Source organism: Suricata suricatta, chromosome 5 (assembly GCF_006229205.1).
Source record: "Suricata suricatta isolate VVHF042 chromosome 5, meerkat_22Aug2017_6uvM2_HiC, whole genome shotgun sequence".
In the NCBI taxonomy this organism is placed as follows: domain Eukaryota; kingdom Metazoa; phylum Chordata; class Mammalia; order Carnivora; family Herpestidae; genus Suricata; species Suricata suricatta.
The window spans coordinates 13,795,274-13,816,345 of NC_043704.1; the positions used below are offsets into that span (position 1 = coordinate 13,795,274).

The window sequence follows — 21,072 nt, forward strand, 5'->3', positions numbered from 1 at the left end:
AATGAGTCCATTTCCTCTCAGAACACCAGTAGAGGACCCATTTTACCCTCGTTCATGCATTGGCATACATAACAATTCATCAGGCCAGTGAGCGGAACAAATCAAGAGTAAAAGCATCTAGGAATATCCATGCTCTACACTTAGCCCATTCGATTTCCTGCTGAAGTAGAATTTCTTCCATTCCTGTCAGCCCTTCAGGGTCTGCAGATGGCAGCAGGCTCCCCAGTTTCTTCTGGAAACTTCCCACGGTAGAACCCCAAAAGAGTGGCCAGCGGTCACCAAGGCTGGTTCTCTCCTGCTGTGCGGTTAATGAAGCTGGTAGGCGGGCAGCTTCCCCCTGGTTGCCACGGCAACGACCAGGGCCGCTGGCCCTCTGAAGCCGGAAAAGAACAGCAAGTGCAAGACCACGCATTCCATCCTGCCTCGCAGATTAAACCAGCTGTCAAGCCGGAGTGAAGAATCAGGCAGAGTGAAGAATCGGCGAGCCGCACGCTGGAACTCCGAGATGTAAGTAACTTCTCTGTTCTTTCTCGAAAAGTGTGTCTAGGGTGACAGACAATTATTCATAGCTTCAGAATTTCTGCTGCATGGAAGGCAAGTTCTGACCCTTTGAAGAGCCACTGCGGGCGTCCCCTCCTTCTTGCAGAATTTATATTTCCTGAACATCATGTACACTTGCGGTGGCTTTCACCAAGAGACAAATTTTTTTAAGGCTTCCAGGCATACGAACTGCTCTTTACGGAGATTCTGCCTTTAAAAGGAAATGTTTCCAGGGCATTCTGCACAGAATGAAACGGTCTTCTCACTTAGTCTCTAAACAGATAAACTCACAGTGTGATATTATATAACACATATCTCCACAGATCGGGGCTTCTTGTTTCTATTTAAAATATTTGGCTCTACTTCCCTGTCGGTCTTCAACGCGAAATAACAATTACATAAAAGGGATGATCGGGGCGCCTGGGTGGCTCAGTCGGTTAAGCACCCGACTTTGGCCCAGGTCATCATCTCATGGTTTGTGGGTTCGAACGTGTTGGGCTCTGTGCTGACAGCTGGGAGCCTGGAGCCTGGAGCCTGCATCGGATTCTGTGTCTCCCTCTCTCTCTGCCCCTCCCCCAGTGGTCCTCTGTCTTTCAAAAATAAACATTAAGAAAATTTTTTTAAAGAGATTATCTATCGCAGCTCTTTTCCTTATCATGATCTCAAACAGAGAAAACTGGGAACTTTCAAACTTCATCTTACCTTGTTCCTTTGCTCTGTTTTTATCTAATAGGATTACATTTATTGCTTTTTTATATCCTGCTTATTGGAAAACATGTGAAGATAAGAAGAAACTAAGTTTAGATGAGTATTAACATGTGGACTCATTAGTTATCTTTTTAAAAATGTGTTCTTTTACTTAAGAGTGAAAAACATATTAAATACCACGAGGCAAGCAGATGGCGAGTTTTTAGTCAAAACAGGTGGTCCTCACACAGTTCAACATGTATTTCATTGTTTATGAAATATGTATCAGAGAATTTTTTTAAGCAATAAAAGTGTTGGTGTATCCTGAGGAGAGGAAATTATGCATATCTATAAAAACCTGTCTTTAAAAACTACCAAACAGGGGCACCTGGGTGGCTCAGTCGCTGGAGCCTCCGACTTCAGCTCAGGTCATGATCTCACGATCGTGGGTTCAAGCCCCGTATCGGGCTCTGTGCTGACAGCTAGCTCAGAGCCTGGAGACTGCTTCCAATTCTGTATCTCCATCTCTCTACCCTCCTTCTCTCATGGTCTGTCTCTCTCTGTATCAAAAATAAATAAAACATTTAAAAAATGACTCTATGAACAAAACTTGGTAAAATAATAAATACATAAAAACTACCAAACATATCAGGCCTCATTAGTTTGAATTTTTTTAATGAAAACAGTGATCTTTGGGAAAATTTTAACTTTTATCTTTAGGCCAAATACTGCAACATGTGTGAAAGATAAAAAGATTCTCATTAAATTTTTTTGACAGAAATCAGGCATTTCTGAAAATAACAGTTTTAATAAAGTATTTGTGGATATGAGTGCTTTTCAACAGCTGACTTGGATTTCCCAATTTTCTTTTCCACACTAGCATTTTTGTTGCTTAACCCTGTTATTCTATCAACTTAAAAAACATTTTTTATGTTTATTTATTTTTGAAAGAGAGAGAGACCAAATGCGAGCGGGGGAGGTACTATCAAACTTCTAAATCTGTATCCAGTAGATCACGTCTCTGTGTCAGTGGGAAAACAGACAGCCCACATGGCTCTTGAGTGTATGACCAAGGGCACAGACATGGGCACATGTGCCAGGCTGGGGGAGCTGAACCCCAATGATCGGATTGGCTGGGCATAGACCAAGTCCTTAGACAGAATGGGGTCTGCAGTCATTGGCCAACGAGTTCTCACAAGGCCCTGTGTCAAAGAGAGAGGGGTACAGTAGCTCCATATTTTAGTTAGGACTTCCCATCGGCTCGCTCTCTGAGGTAGTCTGTGCGCCATATGCAGAAGCACTGCTCAACTAATGCCTATAAATGTTCTTTTAAAAAAATCTTTCTACTTTTTAAAAAATATAGTTTATTGTCAAGTTGGCTAACATACAGTATAGCCAGTGTGCTCTTGGTTTTGGGGGTAGATTGCTGTGATTTGTTGCTTACACAACACCCAGTGCTCGTTCCAACAAGTCCCCTCCTCAATGCCTGTCACCCATTTTCCCCTCTCCCCCGCCCTCCCATCAACCCTCAGTTTGTTCTCTGCATTTAACAGTCTATTATGGTTTGCCTCCCTCCCTCCCTATTTGAAACTATTTTCCCCCTTCCCTTCTCCAATGGTGTTACATTTCTCAAGTTCCACATATGAGTGAAAAAATAAATAAAACATGAGAAAGTGTTTCTGAAATATTTATGTCTACTGGAACTCACTTCATTCATTTTGCTTCGTATTCCTCTAGCCTGAGGTTCCTATATGCCCTTTATGTTAAAGGGCACAGAGTCAACTGACAGCATATGAGGCATTGATATAGAAACATGACCCTGGAATGGGAGATAACACTGTCATTTCCACAACAATTCTCTAGAGCATATAAGGCTGTCTGGGTTCAAACTAACTCTTTCTGGGGCGCCTGGGTGGCTCCGTTGGTTGAGCGTCCAGCTTCAGCTCAGGTCATGATCTTGCAATTTGTGGGTTCGAGCCCTGTGTCGGGCTCTGTGCTGACAGATAGCTCAGAGCCTGGAGTCTGCTTCAGATTCTGTGTCTCCCCCTCTCTCTGACCCTCCCCTGCTCAAGCTGTCTCTCTCTCAGAAATAAATAAAACATTAAAAAACATTTTTTTAAACAAACTAACTCTTTCTTACCAGCTCTGTTACCTTTAGAGTAAGCTATTTAGCCTCTGTGTGTCTCCATCTTCTGATATGAAAATGGGGCCATAATGTCTATTTTTACTATGAGCGCAAGGATTAAATGATATAAAGTACATCAAAGTACTTTGAACCATACCCGGCATGAACACAAGGCCACGGAGCAGTAAGTGTTGATGTGGGAAGATGTTGATACAGTAAAACATCTTCTCTACCCAGCAGTCTTAACTCTCATGGGAATCATGAGTTTGAGGCGTCTTGGATATTCAGGTGGAAGTATCAAGGAAGATCCAGGATATATGAGCATGAAGCTCAGGAAGAGTTTGGAAGGTAGTTAATCATCGACATATAGATGATATTTAAGTCCATAGGTTGGCACGCAAAGGAGTGGATACACACAGAGAAGAGAGCCAGGCGCTGTGCCAGAGGCAGACAATGACAAGGAGGGGACGCCAGCCGCAGAGACTGGAGGGGCAGCCATCGGTAGCAGAAGCTGGAGAATGTGGTATCAGGGAAGAACAGAAAGTTCTTTGCTCAAGAAGGAAAGAATAGACAACTGTGTCAAAGGCTGATACGAAGTCAAGCAAAATGAAACCAGGAAATTAACCATTGGATTTGGCATGCTGGAGGGTAGGAGTCACCGAGAAACTGACGAAAATGGTTTGAATGAAGTGATACTAACACAAAGCCTGACTGGAGTGGCTTAGAAACCTAACACGAACATGTACAACCTCTCTGTATGATTACAGATTTTCTTGTAAAAAGCTTGTTTTTAATTTCTTGTATATGGTAGACTGGCGTAGTCCTATAAGAGAAACAGGTGCCTGGGTGGCTCAGTCCTCTTGAGCGGCTGACTCTTGATTTGAGCTCAGGTCATGATTGCACAGTAGTGAAATCGAGCCCTGTGTAGGGCTCCATGCTGATCATGGAGCCTGCTTAAGAATCTCTCTCCCTTTTTTATTTATTTTTTTAATGTTTATTTTTGAGAGAGAGAGAGAGAGAGACAGAGTGAGAGTGAGAGAGAGGCAGAGAGACATGCACAGAATTGAAGCAGTCTCCAGGCTCTGAGCCATCAGCAAAAAGCCAGACCCGGGGGGAGGGGGAGGGGAGGTCTTGAACTCATTGACCTCGAGATAACGACCTGAGCCAAAGTCACACGCTCAACTGATTGAGCCACCCAGGCGCCCCTCTCTCTCCATTTCTTCATGCCACCTCCCCCACTCACATGTGTGCACACTCTCGCTCGCTCTCAAATTAAAAAAAAGAGAGAGAAATAGGTTTGAGGCAGGCAAGAACTGCCATTCATAGCCCTAGCTACTAAAGTTTCATGAAAGACGTGAGATCTAAGGACAGTTTAAGAGATGAGGCTGGTTTCTCAGCGGCTGAGAAACAGAAAAGACACCTAGACACAGGAAACCGCGTAAAGCGCATTAGGGAATCATCTCTCACTCACACACACACACACACACACACACACACACACACATACACACACACAAGTTCTTTCAGGATTTCTTCCCACAAGATTTCCTGATGCTTCTCCCTTCTGGTTTCGATCCGTTTTCCACAAAAGGACCACTTCCCATTTCCATCTCTGATTGCCTGGCCTCCAAGGCCCTTAAGAAACCCAGAGTCTTCTTGTGGCCAGAAAGCCTAAAGAATTCATTTGGAGTCACGCCTGGACACCATTTCATGGCCACTCAGTTTAGCCCACACTGTGATGCCCAGAGGATCCTCTGGAGGTCTGCTGTTGTCACAAAAGCAATCATCTTCAAGGGGTCATCAATGAAATCAGACGGCGTTCTTTAAAAAAAAAAAAACTTTTAATTTTGGACAGTTTTAGACTTAGAAAAATTGTAAAGATAGCACAGAGACTTCCCGTCTGCCCCACACCCAGTCTCCTCTATCACATCAGAATGGAACATACACTTGTCACAATCAATGGAGAGATACTGATACATAATCATTATTAGCTAATGTCCACATGTTATGTGGATTTCCTTAGATTTTACCTAATGTGCCTATTTCTGCTTCTGATTCTCATCCAAGATCTGACATTCCCTTTAGCCATCATTCCCAGGAGGCATTTAAAGACCCTTTCAAGTCTTTCATGAAAACGGCAAGGTTTGAACTGCTTTGGCTTCCAATATTTGGAACTAAAACCCTAAAGGAAACTTTAATTCTTGTGTTTCTAAAATTGAATATTGCCAGAATCGTTGAATACAGATGAAAGGAAAAAGCATAAGGCTTCTGCCCTGGGGAAATAGCTCAAGCTACTTTATGAGGCCGTAATAATGCACCTCACTGCGTGGAAGATCTTACTCCCTTTTTTATTGCTCTGGAAGTAGGTAATTAAAGTATTAAAGGTTTGCAGACCTTTTTTTTCCCCTCATCTCTCAGCAATGGGATTGCTCTGACTCATTTTTCCTTGGCAACCTCACACTCGTATCATACAGGCCCAGTAATTTGAGCAAAGCTGTTACAGGTTATTTTTACAAAACTGGCCACTTAAAGGTTAGCTCTTGGGGGGTGTGGTGGGGGCTATGAGAATCCTTCAACTAAGAGCAATGAAGGTGATGACTTCTAATGCTCACGACTATCTGTGAGATCAACACTCACCAACCCAGCCCTGGATGGGTGCGTAGGGTGAAGTGTAAGGACAGTGATCTGGGAGCCTGACTTGGGCTCATGGTCATCATTCCAGGCGAGGTGTCCCCATCAGATTTACGGGAAGGTTCCTGGGTCACTCCAAGCCTACACGGTGATCAATGGTAGAGCCACAGAGGATGGGTATGCCTCGTGGAATTTTTGCCAGAGGGCCATTCAGTGGCTTCCAGGGGGACTCACAGGCAAGGCCTAGGATACTGGGTTCAAATCCCCATCCTCTTACCCATACACACAATTTCAGGATGCTTCCTTTGTCATGGTGAGGCCGAACACCGAAACTCCCGAAAAGATGATGCCTTTTGCTTGCTGGTTTGGTAACCTGATACACCGCACAATTCTAGGAGTTGAAGGGTGAAAGTGGAAGTAAAGGATCAGTAATATGCATCTCTGACTTTGTTCATGTAGGGGTTTATAATGTAGGGATAGTCAAAATATTTTTGGAACATCTCCATGTATCAGAATCTGTGCTTAGGACTAGGGAAACCACAGTCAACAAAAAGACCAGGTTTTTGCCACATCAGAAACCTGACTGGGGCACCCAGGTGGCTCAGTCAGTTAAGCCTCTGACTTCAGCTCAGGTTATGATCTCACGGTTTGTGGGTTTGAGCCCCACGTCAGGCTCTATGCTGACAGCTCAGAGTTTGGAGCCTGCTTCGGATTCCTCTCTCTCTGTCCCTCCCCGACTCATTTTCTCTCTCTCTCTCTCCCAAAAATAAATTAAAACATTTCAAAAAAAAAAAAAAGAAGAAGAAAGGAAAAGGAAACCTGACTTTAACAGCACACCAACACCAAGGGGTCTAGGATCCAATTAGCAAACTAGGGGTGAAATCAACACCCAGCTGAGCTCAATGCTTTCAAAACACAAATGTCTGCTTTTCATTTGTTCAAATTGGCTCTTAGGTCCATTTCCATTATTAAATACATTTAGTCTAAAAGCAGTGACCAATTGATCCTTGAAGAAATCCTGGCTTCACCAACCACAGGGCACAAATAAGTTCAAATGAACATTAATAACTTGTATTTTGCTGATTTGTATTTCCACCTCCCAAATACAAGTCCTTGCCTCCTTCCTACCTCTGTGTCTACACAACAGAGTCCCTGGAAATGTCTTACCTATGCTCAGAAAGGATCCTTTCACTTGATTCTGTCCCCACCCACCACTGGATGATGACTGTCCCTTGCCTTAGCCATGGGGCTCCCCGTTGACTCGCTGCCCAAAGAGGAGTGACCAGGGCGCCCCCATCTATCCCTCAGGGAGGGCCGAGTGCTGCTGCTTGGCCTTCATTCCTCACCATCCTGGAGCTGTCCTGCACTCAGTGCGGAGAATGACTCTACCCCTTCCCCCCCAGCTCAGTGTCACACGCTGTCACCCAAATAGGGGCCACTCATGCTCCACATCTCAGGGTTCTTGAGAGCGGTCCATGCAGCCTCTGCCTGTGGCGCTACAGGTCTCCGCCCATGGCATTAATTAGCCTGGGCTGAGAAGAGACAAGTGCCATCCTGTCCCTCCATTCGTCCCTGCCCCAGGTCTTCACACATCATCTTCGAGCTTCCTTCTTTTTTCCTTGACAGTTCCACACATGCACATAACCACCTGGATACAGGCTGCCCTCTGAATTCAGGAGATGTGTCCAGATGCCTTGTTTATGCTGGGCTGGACCCAATGCAATGGGACTACCCTGGACAGTTTTGAGCTTGGTATTTCAGAAAAACAGTAATGGAGGTTAGGATAGTTACCCCAAGAGCTTATATACAATCCAGTCTAGTTGGAGTGGTAAGACACACAACGTGGTTAGCAAATACTGCAGGACTGTAAGTTGAGTGGCTAGTGTGTTTCAAAAAAATTTTTTAATGTATATTTTTGAGAGAGAGAGAGAGAGGCAGAGTGTGAGTGGGGGAAGGGCAAAGAAAGAGAGGGAGACACGGAATCCAAAGCAGGCTCCAAGCTCTGAGCCCTCAGCACAGAGCCCGACGCAGGGCTTGAACCCACAAACCGTGAGATCCTGACCTGAGCCCAAGTCAGATGCTCAACCAACCCCCACCCAGGCACCCCTAGTGTGTTTAGTCCAAAGGGTTGTTTGATATCGGTCTTCTGTAATTTCCTTATATTCTCTATATTAGTTTCTTATGACTACATAACAAATTTCCACCAACTTAGTGACTTAAAATGAAGAAGTGTATTCTCTTACATTTCTGGAGGTCAAAGTCCAAAAGCAGGCTGACTGTGCTAAAGTCAAGGTGTCAACAGGGCTTATTTCTTCTGGAGGCTCCAGGGGAGAATCCATTCCTTGTCTCTTCCAGCTTCTAGAGGTTACTGGCTTTCCTCTGCTCCCAGCCATATTGCTCCAATCTCTGCTTCTGTTGCCACATTGCCTTTTTCTTCTCTGTCCCCTCCTGTTTTCCTCTAAGAAGGACACCCAGATAATCCAGGGTCTCCCCATCTCAAGGTCCTTAAGGGACTCACATCTGCCAAATCCCTCTTGCTCTGCAAGACAACATTCACAGCCTCTAGGAATTGAGACACGGACACAGTCAGAGGCCCTTACTCAGCCCCCACGGTATCTACCAGGGATAAGAAGAGACCAGAAAGAAAGCGTTTTGAGCACAGTCCACAGCCTGCTGCTCCATTAACATTTGAGAAATGGGAATTGGACACTTATTTCAATTTACCAGATTTGCTCACTAATGATTTCAAGCCCTCCTGTTCTCCGGAATCACAGAAGGACATTTGTAAATCGGAGTTGTTCTTTGTTACAGGAAAAAAAGGGGCAAAGAGGCATTTTTGCTTTATGGTGAGCCTGTTCTTTATTCAAATTTTTTGATGTAAATAGTGCATTAAATGAACCAGTAACTTTATATTTCTTTGGGGTGGCTACTGGGATGCCTGGCAGAGCACGCTAATATGTCCCTATCATCATTATGGTTCCAACATTACAAAATATCATAGTTGGTAAAGTACTAAATACTATGTATATGACAATATACTTACTGGTAGTAATAATGCTCATGGAAAGACTATACATTTCCACGTGTGTCATGCTTCACTCACATTATATCCTAACATGGTAGGTATCATCACCCCCACACCATATTGACTGAGATGACCCAGAATGTCATTTCTGAGTGGCCCACAAGGTACAGTGAGTTGAAAATGAACCATCACAAAAATAAAGTGTGTCCTCTTGAGACCCGAATTATCTTCCTGCCTATCTTGCCTAAATGCCAACTTATGGAGACATGAGCTTTTATTTCCTCCTTTTCTAGATGAGGAGATAAATCAGGTGATAGCCAACAGTTTTGCGCCTACTGTATAAATCCGAGATGCGGATCATACAGGAATCACAGGGAAGCCCGTGTCGCGCCTCTCACTGTGAGCTTGTAAGGTCCAGGGACAGGAAGAGGCCTGCATCGCTACTTGGAAGGGCGTGTGAAATGCAGTGGCACCAAATCCACGTCACTTTCAAAATTATAAGCTTTGAGATATTAAACAATAAAGCTACCCCTTCTCTTTTATTATTTTTAAATGTTTTATTTATTTTTGATACAGAGAGAGACAGAACACGAAAGGGGGAAAGGAAGAGAGAGAAGGAGACACAGAACCGGAAGCAGGCTCCAGGCTCTGAGCTAGCTGTCAGCACAGAGCCTGATGTAGGGCTCGAACCCACAAACGTGAGATCTGACTTGAGCCGAAGTCAGAGGCTTAACCGACTGAGCCACCCAGGCGCCCCTACCCCTTCTCTTTTAAATATCATCTTACATGGGGCGCCTGGGTGGCTCAGTCTGTTAAGCATCGGACTCTAGACTTTGGCTCAGGTCATGATCTCACGATTAGTGGGTTCGAGCCCTGCATCAGGCTCAATGCTAAGCGTGTGAAGACTGCCTGAGATTCTCTCTCTCTCTCTCAAAATAAAATAAACTTAAATAAAATAAATGCCGTATTCCGTAGTGTGTATGTGTAGCCCGCCCCCTGCGGTGGATTTGCGGGACAGAGCCAAAGGAAAGAAAAATTCCCCAAATCCTTCTTCTCAAAGAGCTTCTCAAGGCCCGACCCCTAGAGTGTCCCGCGAGCCTCTCATGCACAGGATACAGAGGAGCCGGCACGTCCTCCTTGGCTTGCCTGGGAAGGGAGATTGCACAGCCACTGACCAATGGGAACTGGACCCGGGAGCAGGGCATCCTTCAGTTCTGGGGTCCTCGAGAGGAGTCCCGGCCCCACACTTCTCCCATACTTCCGATTTAATCCTGGCCATCCCTTTAACAGGGACAGGTAGGGATAAAGCCTAAAGGGCAAATACCCTTGAGCAAGAATGTGTTCATTTAACTCCAGATCAAGTCTTAACCAAGTGCCATTAGACCCCCTGTGAAGGTGGGTTTTTAGCACCAGGCATCTGGAAAGAATGGATGAGACTTCATCAAGGAATTGAGATGAAGGAGCCCCTAGGGACAGGAAAGATACTGTACTGACTCTGTAATCTTACCTGTAACTCATCTTGGCAGCAACTGGTCTCACTGCGGGTCTAAGGAGACCACCAAGAGGCCCCTGACTCAGAAAATGAACCGTGCTTTTCTCGTGTCAGGGGCAGAGTGGGTATCTTGAGACTCCTCGGGATGCTAAGAAGGAAACAGGGAGTGCTCTCCTGTGCTGTCTGCTTGGGATCGCCTGCTTCCCACATCGCTTGTTCCTTCCAAGGAGTTCGGGAAGGAGATTCGTCCTCCTGCTTCCCTCCCACATCCTCCTCTGTTGGGCCGCCCCACCCACCCCAGGATTCGAGATGCTGACACAGATTTATCTGGGGAGCCCAGAGTGAGAAGGAGTCAGCAGACGGAGAGAGGTAAACCTTCAAAGAAAATATGGACGTGTTCTCTTACTTAGAGCTCATTGTGCTCTGTCTCTATTCCAATGTCGTCTCTGCCCGGGACTGAATGACCTTCCTTACGGACAGAACTAAATAGGTCTCCCCTGCTTACAAACCTTCAATGCTTCCTTTTTGCCTCACTCGGGGGCCTCCAAAGGGGGTGTTTGCAGCCAAGGGAGTGCACAAGCCAAGCCAGTGGGGGTAAAGCTGAAGGTACCCAAACTTTCATTTTTGTTTTTTGTCTCAAATTTAAAAAATTCTACTCTGTGTGTATTGCTCACCATGTAGATAATATATAAATCGGGTAGTTATAATGCCTTCATAAACAAAAAGTTACATCTTTGGGGAAGGGTTTTTTATTTTATTTTTAACGTTTATTTATTTTTGAGAGAGACAGAGAGAATGATTGGGGGAGGGGCAGAAAGAAAGAGAGAGAGAGAGAAGAATCCCAAGCAGGCTCTGAGCTGTCAGCACGGAGCCCGATGCAGGGCTCGAACTCACAAACCATGAGATCATGGCCTGAGCCTAGACCAAGAGTTGGATGTTTACCCGATTGAGCAACCCAGGTGCCCCACTGGGGAGAGTTTTTTGAAAGTCTTTGTTGATGGGGTGAGAGTCAGAGGGGTTGGATACTAAACCCCAACCTGCGCTGCCTGCGCTCCAGCTGCTGGGCCCCAGAGGCGCCAATACTCAGTTTCTGAGATTTTGCTCAAGTGACCCTTCTAGTTGCAGCCCTTCCCTGCTCCTTCCCCGGAATCCTCTCCCTGGCCCTCATGGCACCTCTTTTGAAAGTCTTTCCCTGTCCTTCTGCCCAGCTCTTGCTCTGTGGGACTAATAAGTGCTCGCCAATCACACTGCCCTATAATTAGCTGCCTAGTCTTCGCTTTGGCAGTGCATGCTGGGTCCCTTGGGCAACACATCCGTCCCCTGCGGTGAGCGAGCCATCTTAACTGCTCTCTGTCTTAGCCCCGTGGGTACCTTGCTGACAAAATATGCTTCAAGAGGAAGGTGCACGTCTCCTCGGTGGGATACACGCGCAATTCCAAACTATCTCCTTTTCTGGAATGTCTCCCATTTTCTCCCCTCAGCATCTTCAAGGAGTTCTGCAGAAACACACTTGGGGAACTGCATTTGTGAGACATCCTTGCCTCGCTTCCCAAGTCCTGGCTTCAAAGTGGGTTTCTTTCGAGTGCCTGGACGCGGGCCCTCTTCTGCCCTCCTCCCTGCATCTGTGGTTCAGTTTCACTTTCGGACCCTCTGCTTCTTGCTGGGGGATCTCTTCATTTCTCGTCTTCTTATTGGCCCTGGCTCCTTCAACTGAGACTTTTCCCTAAGTGCCTTTCCACTTTCAAACTAAAAAACCACTTCTATTTTCAAAATAAATTCATTTCTCAATTAAAAATATGAAATCATTCTTAATGGCTAGTTACTGTTAGAATTTGGGAAATACCACAATGTTTTCCCACGATTATGTTTTTTTCCCCCTTGTGTGGAGACTATAGAGTTCAAACCATCATTATTCAAGACATTTCAAATCTGTTTTGGGCAAACGGTCCGTCCAAATGCTGTCCTCCCAATGACACACGATCTTCTCGCTAGTGATATCTTCTTATAAACATAACTGGTGCAGTTTGAAACATTCCTTTTGGAGCCAAGTATAAACATTATCTAAATGTTGGGTGTAATCCTAGATTGAGAAGGAATCTGTGTGGAATTTGTTTTGAAGTAATTGATGTCTGTATCTGCTCACTGCAGAAGTCCTTGCTTTTATGCGGCTAATTGTTGGTATTAATTACTACCGAGATTTCTTCAGTTGCAATATAAAACTAATATTTGAATGGATCCAAATAGTAGCTTTGGTTTTTCGACATGTACAGTGATTTAAAGGCTCCAAGATTTAATGATCATACATGGCTCTTCACATCTTGCCTGAAAAATTTAGGTGGATGGATACCACCTGCGTGTTTGTGATGGTTGCGTAAAGCCATTTATCATGCGTGTCGGAAATTTCTAGTGCCCACCAATACCCATGTCGTCTTCTCCTCCCTTGGCACAGTGCCAGACTTGGTTTCCAAACTGCTTGCCGAGAGGGGGTGAGTTCTGGTCAAGGAAATGTTAACAAAAACCTAGGATATGATAGAGCTGTGGATGAAAGCGAGAGCCCCTACATGACATGGAGCAGAGCACCCCCCGCCCCCGCTCCACCCCTGTACCTCCTTAGTGGCCTCAGACAGTAATGTAAGGAAGGAGTCAACTTTGCCCTAGTTTCCCTACATATTTATTCATTTGTGGGCAGAACCCCACATGACATAAACAAAATGGCACACATATGGCACACTGCCCCTTCCCCTTGCTAAGCCCGTGCCCACAGTGGGGAGGGGGCTGGGCACTGACACAGGATGATGGGAACACAACGAGCGAGGGTCCTGAGAAAATGATAAGTCAGAGCAAGTCAGAAGGCTCCCCTAACAGGACCCCTCCACTCCTCTCTCCTACCAACTTCCCCATCGCCCATCAATCTCTCTGTCCTACTTCTGTTTGGTTTCTTTAAAAAAAATTCTTTTTTAACATTATTCATTTTTGAGAGACAGAGACAGAGCATGAGTGGAGGAGGGGCAGAGAGAGAGGGAGACACAGAACCAGAAGCAGGCTCCAGGCCCTGAGCTGTCAGCACAGCACAGAGCCCGATGAGGGCTCGAACCCAGAGACTGAGAGATCGTGACCTGAGCTGAAGTTGGACGCTCAATTGACTGAGCCACCTAGGTGCTCCCGCTTTGCCCTACTTTTGGATTTTTCAAATTCTGATTGCCCTGTGCTAATGACATAGATAACGTTTTCCTTTCTTTTTCTCACTCAATTCAGAATGGTTTGAGTAGGAAAAACAAAAACAAAACAAAAATTTGGCTCACGTATTTCAAAAATCAAGAAAGGATGTCAGGCATGGCTTGATCCCATTGCTCACAAAAGGTTGTTAGAAATGTCTCTGCATTTCTTGCCTGTTCTCTTCATGTTGGCTCCATTGTAGGGCAAGCTCCCTCCTCGGGAGACAAGATGATCACCAGTATATCAAGATTCCCCTTCTAACAACTGAGCAACCCCCAGAGGAAAGCAATAGTTTCTTTTCCCGTAGTACTGCCCCCATTATGGTCAGGGGCACAGCAAGGAACAGGGCCTTGTTTCAGGAAATCAATGTCTGTTTCCCTTCCTACCTCTTTCCTTCCTCCATGCACATCTCTGAACAGGATCAGCACCTGGAAAATGAAGTAGACCCTTTGCTCACCAGGTTCCAGGCTGATGGATGGACCCTTTTCGCCTCCCTTTCCCCACCAGGCTGAGATCAGAGCAAGCCCCTGGTATTGATGACAGCTTTCTCAGTTCTGGGAGGAAAGGGTTACTGGAGCATGAAGTCCTAGAAACCTCCAGCGGAATCGAGGACAACTGATCATCTAAAATTATCTTGTAATTAATAAGTTAGTCACTGCTCCTTACTAAGTGGGGTAGTCACCACCACATTCTAAAACTATTTAAAACTGTTAAATCTTGTGTTCAGGAAGAATTCTGGCTCTATTGGGAGCATTTCTCAAAGCTCTTTCTTTTATGACAAAATGCACTCATGAATACATCCTTTAAGAAAATCCTGTAACAACTTCAAAGTCAGCACAAAACACTCTATTAAGCACCTTATTCAGTCCCCAGATGGACTTTAACCTCTCTTTTCTATGTTCCTACACCCATACACACATTCAATAGTGCCTTTCTCAGTCCTAGCCTATTTGTCTTCCTCTTCTGCTTATAAGTCCTTGGAGAACAGGATACAGGTTTTGTTCATCTTTGTGTCTTATACTTGGCCTTGGCACATGGCCCGTGCTGAGCCCTACCCATCTCCTGCCTTTGCCTCCCTCTTCTTTCTTCTGCTGCAGACCCTTGGTCCTCACATGCAAACCTGGCCTGCCTTGGGCTCTGGAAACAAAATCAAGTCACTTAGAGCACAACTTCCAGACCCTCATTGTCTTCTGGGCTCTATCCCCAAGGCTAGTAAAGTGCTTGCCAACTAGCGAACTCCCAATAAACATTTGCTGAGTGAATGAATGAATGGATTAATGAATGAACAAATGATGTTATGATTCCTGTGAACTGGTGTCTCACTTTCTGTCCAAGTGTACTTGTCTGAGCTTTTTTTTAGTCTCCAGCCACCTGCTAATGAACTTGTGCTTCCTGCCTGTCTATCTGACCCCAGCATTTTTAGTCTTGCCTCCCTTGGATTTCTCTTTGCGTTGCTTTGCCACCTCGTGGCCTCATCGTGCACCCTAAGTGTTGCATGTCTGCCTCACCTCTTTCCTGCTGTCACCACCACCCTCTTTGGACACATGTCCAACTCCTCAGACTGACTCATCTGTCCCTCCCCAGCACTTCCTGTGGGGGCCCTGTCACCAGCCCTGGACTCTCTGAGCCAGAGGACTTATTCCAAGTATTTTTCCAGATGCGTGGTGCTTTGCTCATGCAGATTGACTGACTTGTATCTTTGGTCAGCCAGCAGCTAATTCAGGGGAAATGAAATTATTCTTTTATTTTTTAATTACTTATTTTAGTGTTGATTTATTTATTTTTGGAGAGAGCAAGCGAGTGAGCAGGGGAAGGGCAGAGGGAGGGAGAGAGAATCCCAAGCAGGCTCTGCTTGTCAGAACAGAGTGCGACATGGGGCTGTATCCAGATCATGATTTGATCTGAGATCAAGAGTCAGACACTTAACTAGCAACTGAGCTACCCAGGAGCCCCAGGAAATGTAATTATTCTTGCAAGACTGGAACCTGGCGCCCTATTTCATAACGCATGTCTCATTCCAACCTCACCGTAAAAGAAGACCACGCATCTATTATATACCAAGTCCTTTGGGCATTTTCCTCGAAATTGGACATTGGTCTTGCTCCTTAAACTATGCATGCATTCTTATCTTATGTAGGCCATTTAACAGTGCTGATATATTGCTTAGTTTTGGGCCTTACACTAAATTATTTGGTAAAATCAATTTATAACAAGCGTTCTGGGAAAGGGGGAGATAAACAAGTTCATTGTGGTTAATTGGTGTGTGATTTGTGTTTTCATTGTCTATTTACACAGCAAAATCTACTCTCCTACTTATATTTCTGGGAGACCAGCAAAGTATCAATGGGTCTATAAACAGATAAATATGATGGAGAGGGACATGTTTGTCCAGTTAGAAATTAAAGTTTACCATTAACTAAATGTTTCACTGGTACTCATGCTATGCTGTTTAACAGGTAGCACTTGGATACCTGAATCCAACACGGAACTGTTTGTCTCCTGAGTTCCAGGAAGTCAGACATTGAAAGGAGGAGGGAATGTGCATGTTTGAGGGGGTGTTGAGGACTCAATATAAGGAACACGCTGTTTGGAGAGTGTGCGCGCTCAGAGCAGCACACATCCCTGCTGGCAGACAGGGTGCCCTGGGTCTCATCTCTGGGGCCCCATCTTGTTGCTGCTCATGTGTTAGTCTTCCAGCAGACATCACAGGGAGTTTTAGGCCTCACACGAGCGGGTTGGCCACTGCCTCTCACAAACCTCTGAGAAAAAATCATTTCTCCACTTGGGCTCCATGCATTTGCCCGCCTTTGATACAACCACAAGAGAAAAACATTTACAGTGGATTATTTAGGGGGCTCCATTCCCATAAGCTTCATATTAAAAATTTTGTTTTAATGTTTATTTATTTTTGGGAGAGAGAGACAGAGCGAGAGTTGGGGAGGGGCAGAGAGAGAGGGAGACACAGAATTTGAAGCAGGCTCTGAGCTGTCAGCACAGAGCCTAACGACATGGGGCTTGAACTCACAAGCTGTGGCCTGAGCTGAAGTCGGGTGCTTAGCCAACTGAGCCACCCAGGTGCCCATGCTTCATATTTTTTAAACAATCTCTACACCCAACACGGGGCTCAAACTCACGACCCCGAGAGTGAGAGTCGCATGCTCTACCGCTGAGCCAGCCAGGCGCCTCCCCAGCTGTATATTTCTGATGAGAGCCTGTGATGACAAGGCTGTGTACGTGTGTTTCAGGTGAGCTGCCGTGAACTGGCTCACGAAGGGGAGACACAAACTTGCTGGCCCCCGCTGAGACGAGAATGGCCCCACGTTCCGGGCCTGGCCTCCTGCTGACCAGCGCCCTGGGCATCCTTGTCCTGGACTGCGTCACGGGAGGTCAAAAGACCAGCACCCTGATCTTCACGAAGGAAAACACCATTCGGAACTGCAGTTGCCCGGCGGATGTCTGGGACTGTGACTACAGTCTGGCCAACTTGATGTGCAGCTGCAACACCGTCCTGCCCGCCGCAGTAGAGCAGGCCAGCTACAGCGACCGTCTGACCGTCTGGTTCACAGATGCATCCGCACTGGGCCTCCTGTTGAACTTCACGTTGGTCCGGGACCTGAAGCTTTCTCTGTGCAGTCCCAACACTCTCCCCTCCCAATACCTGGCCATCTGCGGTCTGAGGCGGCTTCGCATCAGGGCCGAGGCCCGGTGGCTGGTGCCGGAGCAGAGCTTGCTCATTGACCACAGCAGGGAGGGTGAACCGAGAGAGAATCCTGTTGGGTTCCCGGGAGGCTGGCAGATGTGTATGTATGTCTCATTCTTAGATATGGCACTTTTCAACAGGAAGTCATCCTTAAAAGCATACAGCATTGAAAACGTTGCCAACACCGCCAAGAGTTTTCCCCACTTCTCTTACTTTGAAGCCTTCCCGATTTTGAGCAACAAAAGCTATGTTGTCACATTCATTTACTAACACTGTAGAAGGTTCTAACTGCTGGAAACTTTGGCAAACTATGGATAACTTGAAAAGGAATCTGGGAACAAGGTCATGGGTATCCTTATGCACAACTTCACCTGTCTGCCCAGCCCCCATTCAGAGCGCAGCCATCTATGCAGCCGGCCCTCTCTGCTCCGCTCCGGTCCAATGGGGGGGCGGGGGGCTGTTTCAAAAAACCAAATAAATAGAAAGAAATAAACAAAAAACAAAGCCCAAAAAACAAAACACAACAAAACAACAACAAAAAAACCTTCCTTGAGTCCAGAATGTCTTGTGAGTTAGCTAGAGGCCAGGGGGTCTGGGGGTCTGTGGAGAAACGCTAGGTCGGAAATGGGGAAAGCAGTCCATGCTTAGGACTTTTTTTATAATAACTTTTTATTTTTTGCTTCATTTTGTTATACTGACTGGATTTCCCCTAAGAAGAGAACACTAGATTTCAGATGCTTTAGGACTATGTGTTCCACAAAATGATTTGATTCTCTTTAAACTGATGTTTTCCAAAGACCTTGCTAGACATGTCTGTGCTGGGAAAGGGGAGTTTTGAGAGTGGAGCTGGCCTGGTTAGGGTGGAATCCCAGGGGACCCCATGAGAGCACTGGGGTTTGAGGAGTGTGGTACAGAAACAAAAAGTCAGGGGACACAAAAACCCAATGGCATAGATCTCAACATTTTGCTTAGAGCAAGTCAGGGGACACAAAAACCCGATGGCATAGATCTCAGCATTTTGCTTAGAGCAAGGCCTAAAGCCAGAGAGTTTCTCCTGTAGAACTTTTGCTTTCATTCTTTCTTTGCCTTCTTCTGTCTTAGTGCCTGGTATATCACTTGGGCTCCCCCCCCCACCTTCCTTCCACTCCAGAAACAGAACTGCATTTAACATCACTAGGGGCTAGTCTGGGAACCTAATAATCCTCTATAATATGATTCTTATGGGCACAAATGCTCATATTACTAAAAGGTAATTGACAAAAGAACATTTAGTCCGTTTGGATGTTTAATTCTGGAAAGTTAAGACACTTTGTCTGACATGGTTGACACAAAAGGGTCTTGTATGTGGTGACAAAAGGAACGGAGGCAACATATTTAAAAATTTTTTAAAAAGTAAACTGACCTCCGGGTACAAAGAAAACTTTCCTCACAGACTCAATTTACCATTGAGATAGGATGTAAAGAATCCTATGATGATGATGTCACAAATGTGCAAGCCCAGTGGGGCAGAAAGTAGAAACATAATTGCATTCTTAATGTGTTAATGGTAAGAAAGAGTTTTAGTATCAAATAACAGGATATCTTGAGGTTGCTGATTTCACATCACATTCACCACATTTTTCTCTTAACCTTAAACGTAGGGTAACTGAAATAACCTGAAACATCTACATTCGCTTAATTGGTGGGGGATTTGGCCATTTGAGCTAATTAGCATGAGTCCATAATGTCAGCATTTAAATTAGGCCAAAATGACAACCAAAGTATGAATTTTAATAGAATAATGTAATGACCTCATTACTGACATTGTATTTGAGAGGTAAGATTAAAGTGACAGAAAAAGACAAGGAAAAAACAGGAGGAAAAAGGAAGGCAAGAAGGATATAAGTGAAAGGATGAAAATAAATATATTTACTCTCATGGGTAGCTGAAAATGTAAATTAAAAAAAAACACCCTGATTTTTAATGGGCGTACATCAACGAAGTGTAAAATTAAGTGTTGGAAATTATGAGCATTTTGATATGCATTGCTTCCGTTTGGTGGCTCTGAATCATTTCAAAGCCCTTGCACAGATGTTGTGATTCTTGAAAGAAATAATTGTAGATCAATGGGATTTCAATCAATAGATGAGGAAAATTAATATGGTTAATCAGTCAAGCTTGAAGTTGCCAGATTTCTGGCCTGAAAATGTGGTTTGGGTTGTACTAACAGAGGATAAGTAAGAAACGGAGAAAGTCCACAGTGCTTCCATTGGGAAGATGGTCCTTGGGGCTCAGCGCAGGGTGAGGGTTGGGAGGACAGCAAGGAGCAATGAGGATCGTGGCAGACTAAGCGTCCATACCCCACCTGAAGGGTCTACAGCAGCTCAGCCCCTGCTGAGTGTTGCTGTAGGAGAGGAACATGGGGCCTTCCTTCAAGAAAATTAGGAATTCCAGGTTTTTACGTGAAATCTCACAATTTGTAAATGTTGGCACATGATTTCACCTTCTTGTTTGCTGGTTACTTTCAGTAACACTGTGTGGTCAAACCAACCATGTCAGTGGCCCCCTTAAGGTTGGGGCTAGCCATTTGTCACCTCTGATCAGTGGTGTGCTGGTAAAAGTTGAACAGCTAGCTCTCCAAAAAAAAAAAAAAGTACATAGATATATATGTACACACGTTCACTATAAATTTTGCTGAAATAACGGATGTGTAGCACATAATTTACAAATGACGATAAAATATATAGTATTCTTCATTGTAAATTCTATGTACATAATTAATTCCCAAAGGATGCTTTAGGTGATTTTTGCTAAACTCTTGTATCCGAAGCCAACTGAGGGCTGTGATTGATGAGTGAGTATAGTTCCAGCATGAATGTTGGGTTGATCGTTTTCTTTACACTAGCAGTAAGAGGAAAGTTGACAACGATTTTTGTGGGAATGTCATTTGTCAGTCAATGATGTAAGCAACTTCTTTGCTGAACAGAATAATATTTTTCTGGAGGAATATTTCCTTAATTTGGAGGACTACTCAGAATGTTAAGGCTACTGACATGATATACTTTTAAATTGAGTCTGCACTGTTAACATTTCCTCCAGCATGCTCAACAAAACAAATCAAACGCCTATATGTAGTGTTTTCCAACTTCAGTGGTGCAACTACTGACACCATAACCAATTTCAAGCTACCAAAGCACATGGTGGCACACGGAGGTGAGCAAAGAGGCACAGTGGGATGGGATTATGTAGCATTTCTATTCACAGTGCAATAGGCGCTAGTAATCTCAAGCAGAAATATAATTGTAAAATGTAGTAGAATAAGGAAGAGGAGGTGAGTTTTGAGGATTATCTTTGTCTTTATGTTATTTAATCATACGTTCATATAATTTAATTTTTAGTAATGACTGTATTAAACAACCAGCTTGCAAAATTCCTGAAGAGTTAGTAGCCAGCTCTGGTGAGTCAGTGTGACAGTGCCCCAGCACCCCAGTGACTGGTAGAAAGAGATGCAGAAGGAACGGGGTGAAGACAGTGACCTCGGGGTTGTGGCAGGTTGCTTGCAGAAGGTTGTTGTCAAAATTCCTCATTTTTCAGAACTACAGGGGAGAGATTTAGGACACTTGCACTCTTCTTACAAGTAGTAGCCCACTGTTCAATGTCTGTAATCATGATCTTAA

At 44.9% G+C, this 21,072-nt stretch overlaps 1 protein-coding gene across 2 annotated transcripts; it reads left to right on the plus strand.

Annotated features, from left to right (window-relative positions):
- The first annotated feature begins 313 nt into the window (after nt 1–313).
- C5H21orf62 (chromosome 5 C21orf62 homolog) lies at nt 314–19,305 on the plus strand. Of its 2 annotated transcripts, none has more exons than XM_029939042.1 (2): nt 314–507; nt 16,962–19,305. In XM_029939042.1, exon 2 carries the CDS (start codon nt 17,027–17,029, stop codon nt 17,684–17,686), a length of 660 nt encoding a protein of 219 aa, XP_029794902.1. In that variant the 5' UTR covers nt 314–507; nt 16,962–17,026; the 3' UTR covers nt 17,687–19,305. The 2 variants fall into 2 exon arrangements, with proteins under 2 accessions (XP_029794902.1, XP_029794903.1); XM_029939043.1 differs by lacking the exon at nt 314–507 and adding an exon at nt 10,817–10,869.
- Nucleotides 19,306–21,072: the final 1,767 nt, after the last annotated feature.

What these genes read in the sequence shown, in the direction of transcription:
- C5H21orf62 (XM_029939042.1), top strand. Translation starts at nt 17,027, where the DNA reads ATGGCCCCACGTTCCGGGCCTGGCCTCCTGCTGACCAGCGCCCTGGGC.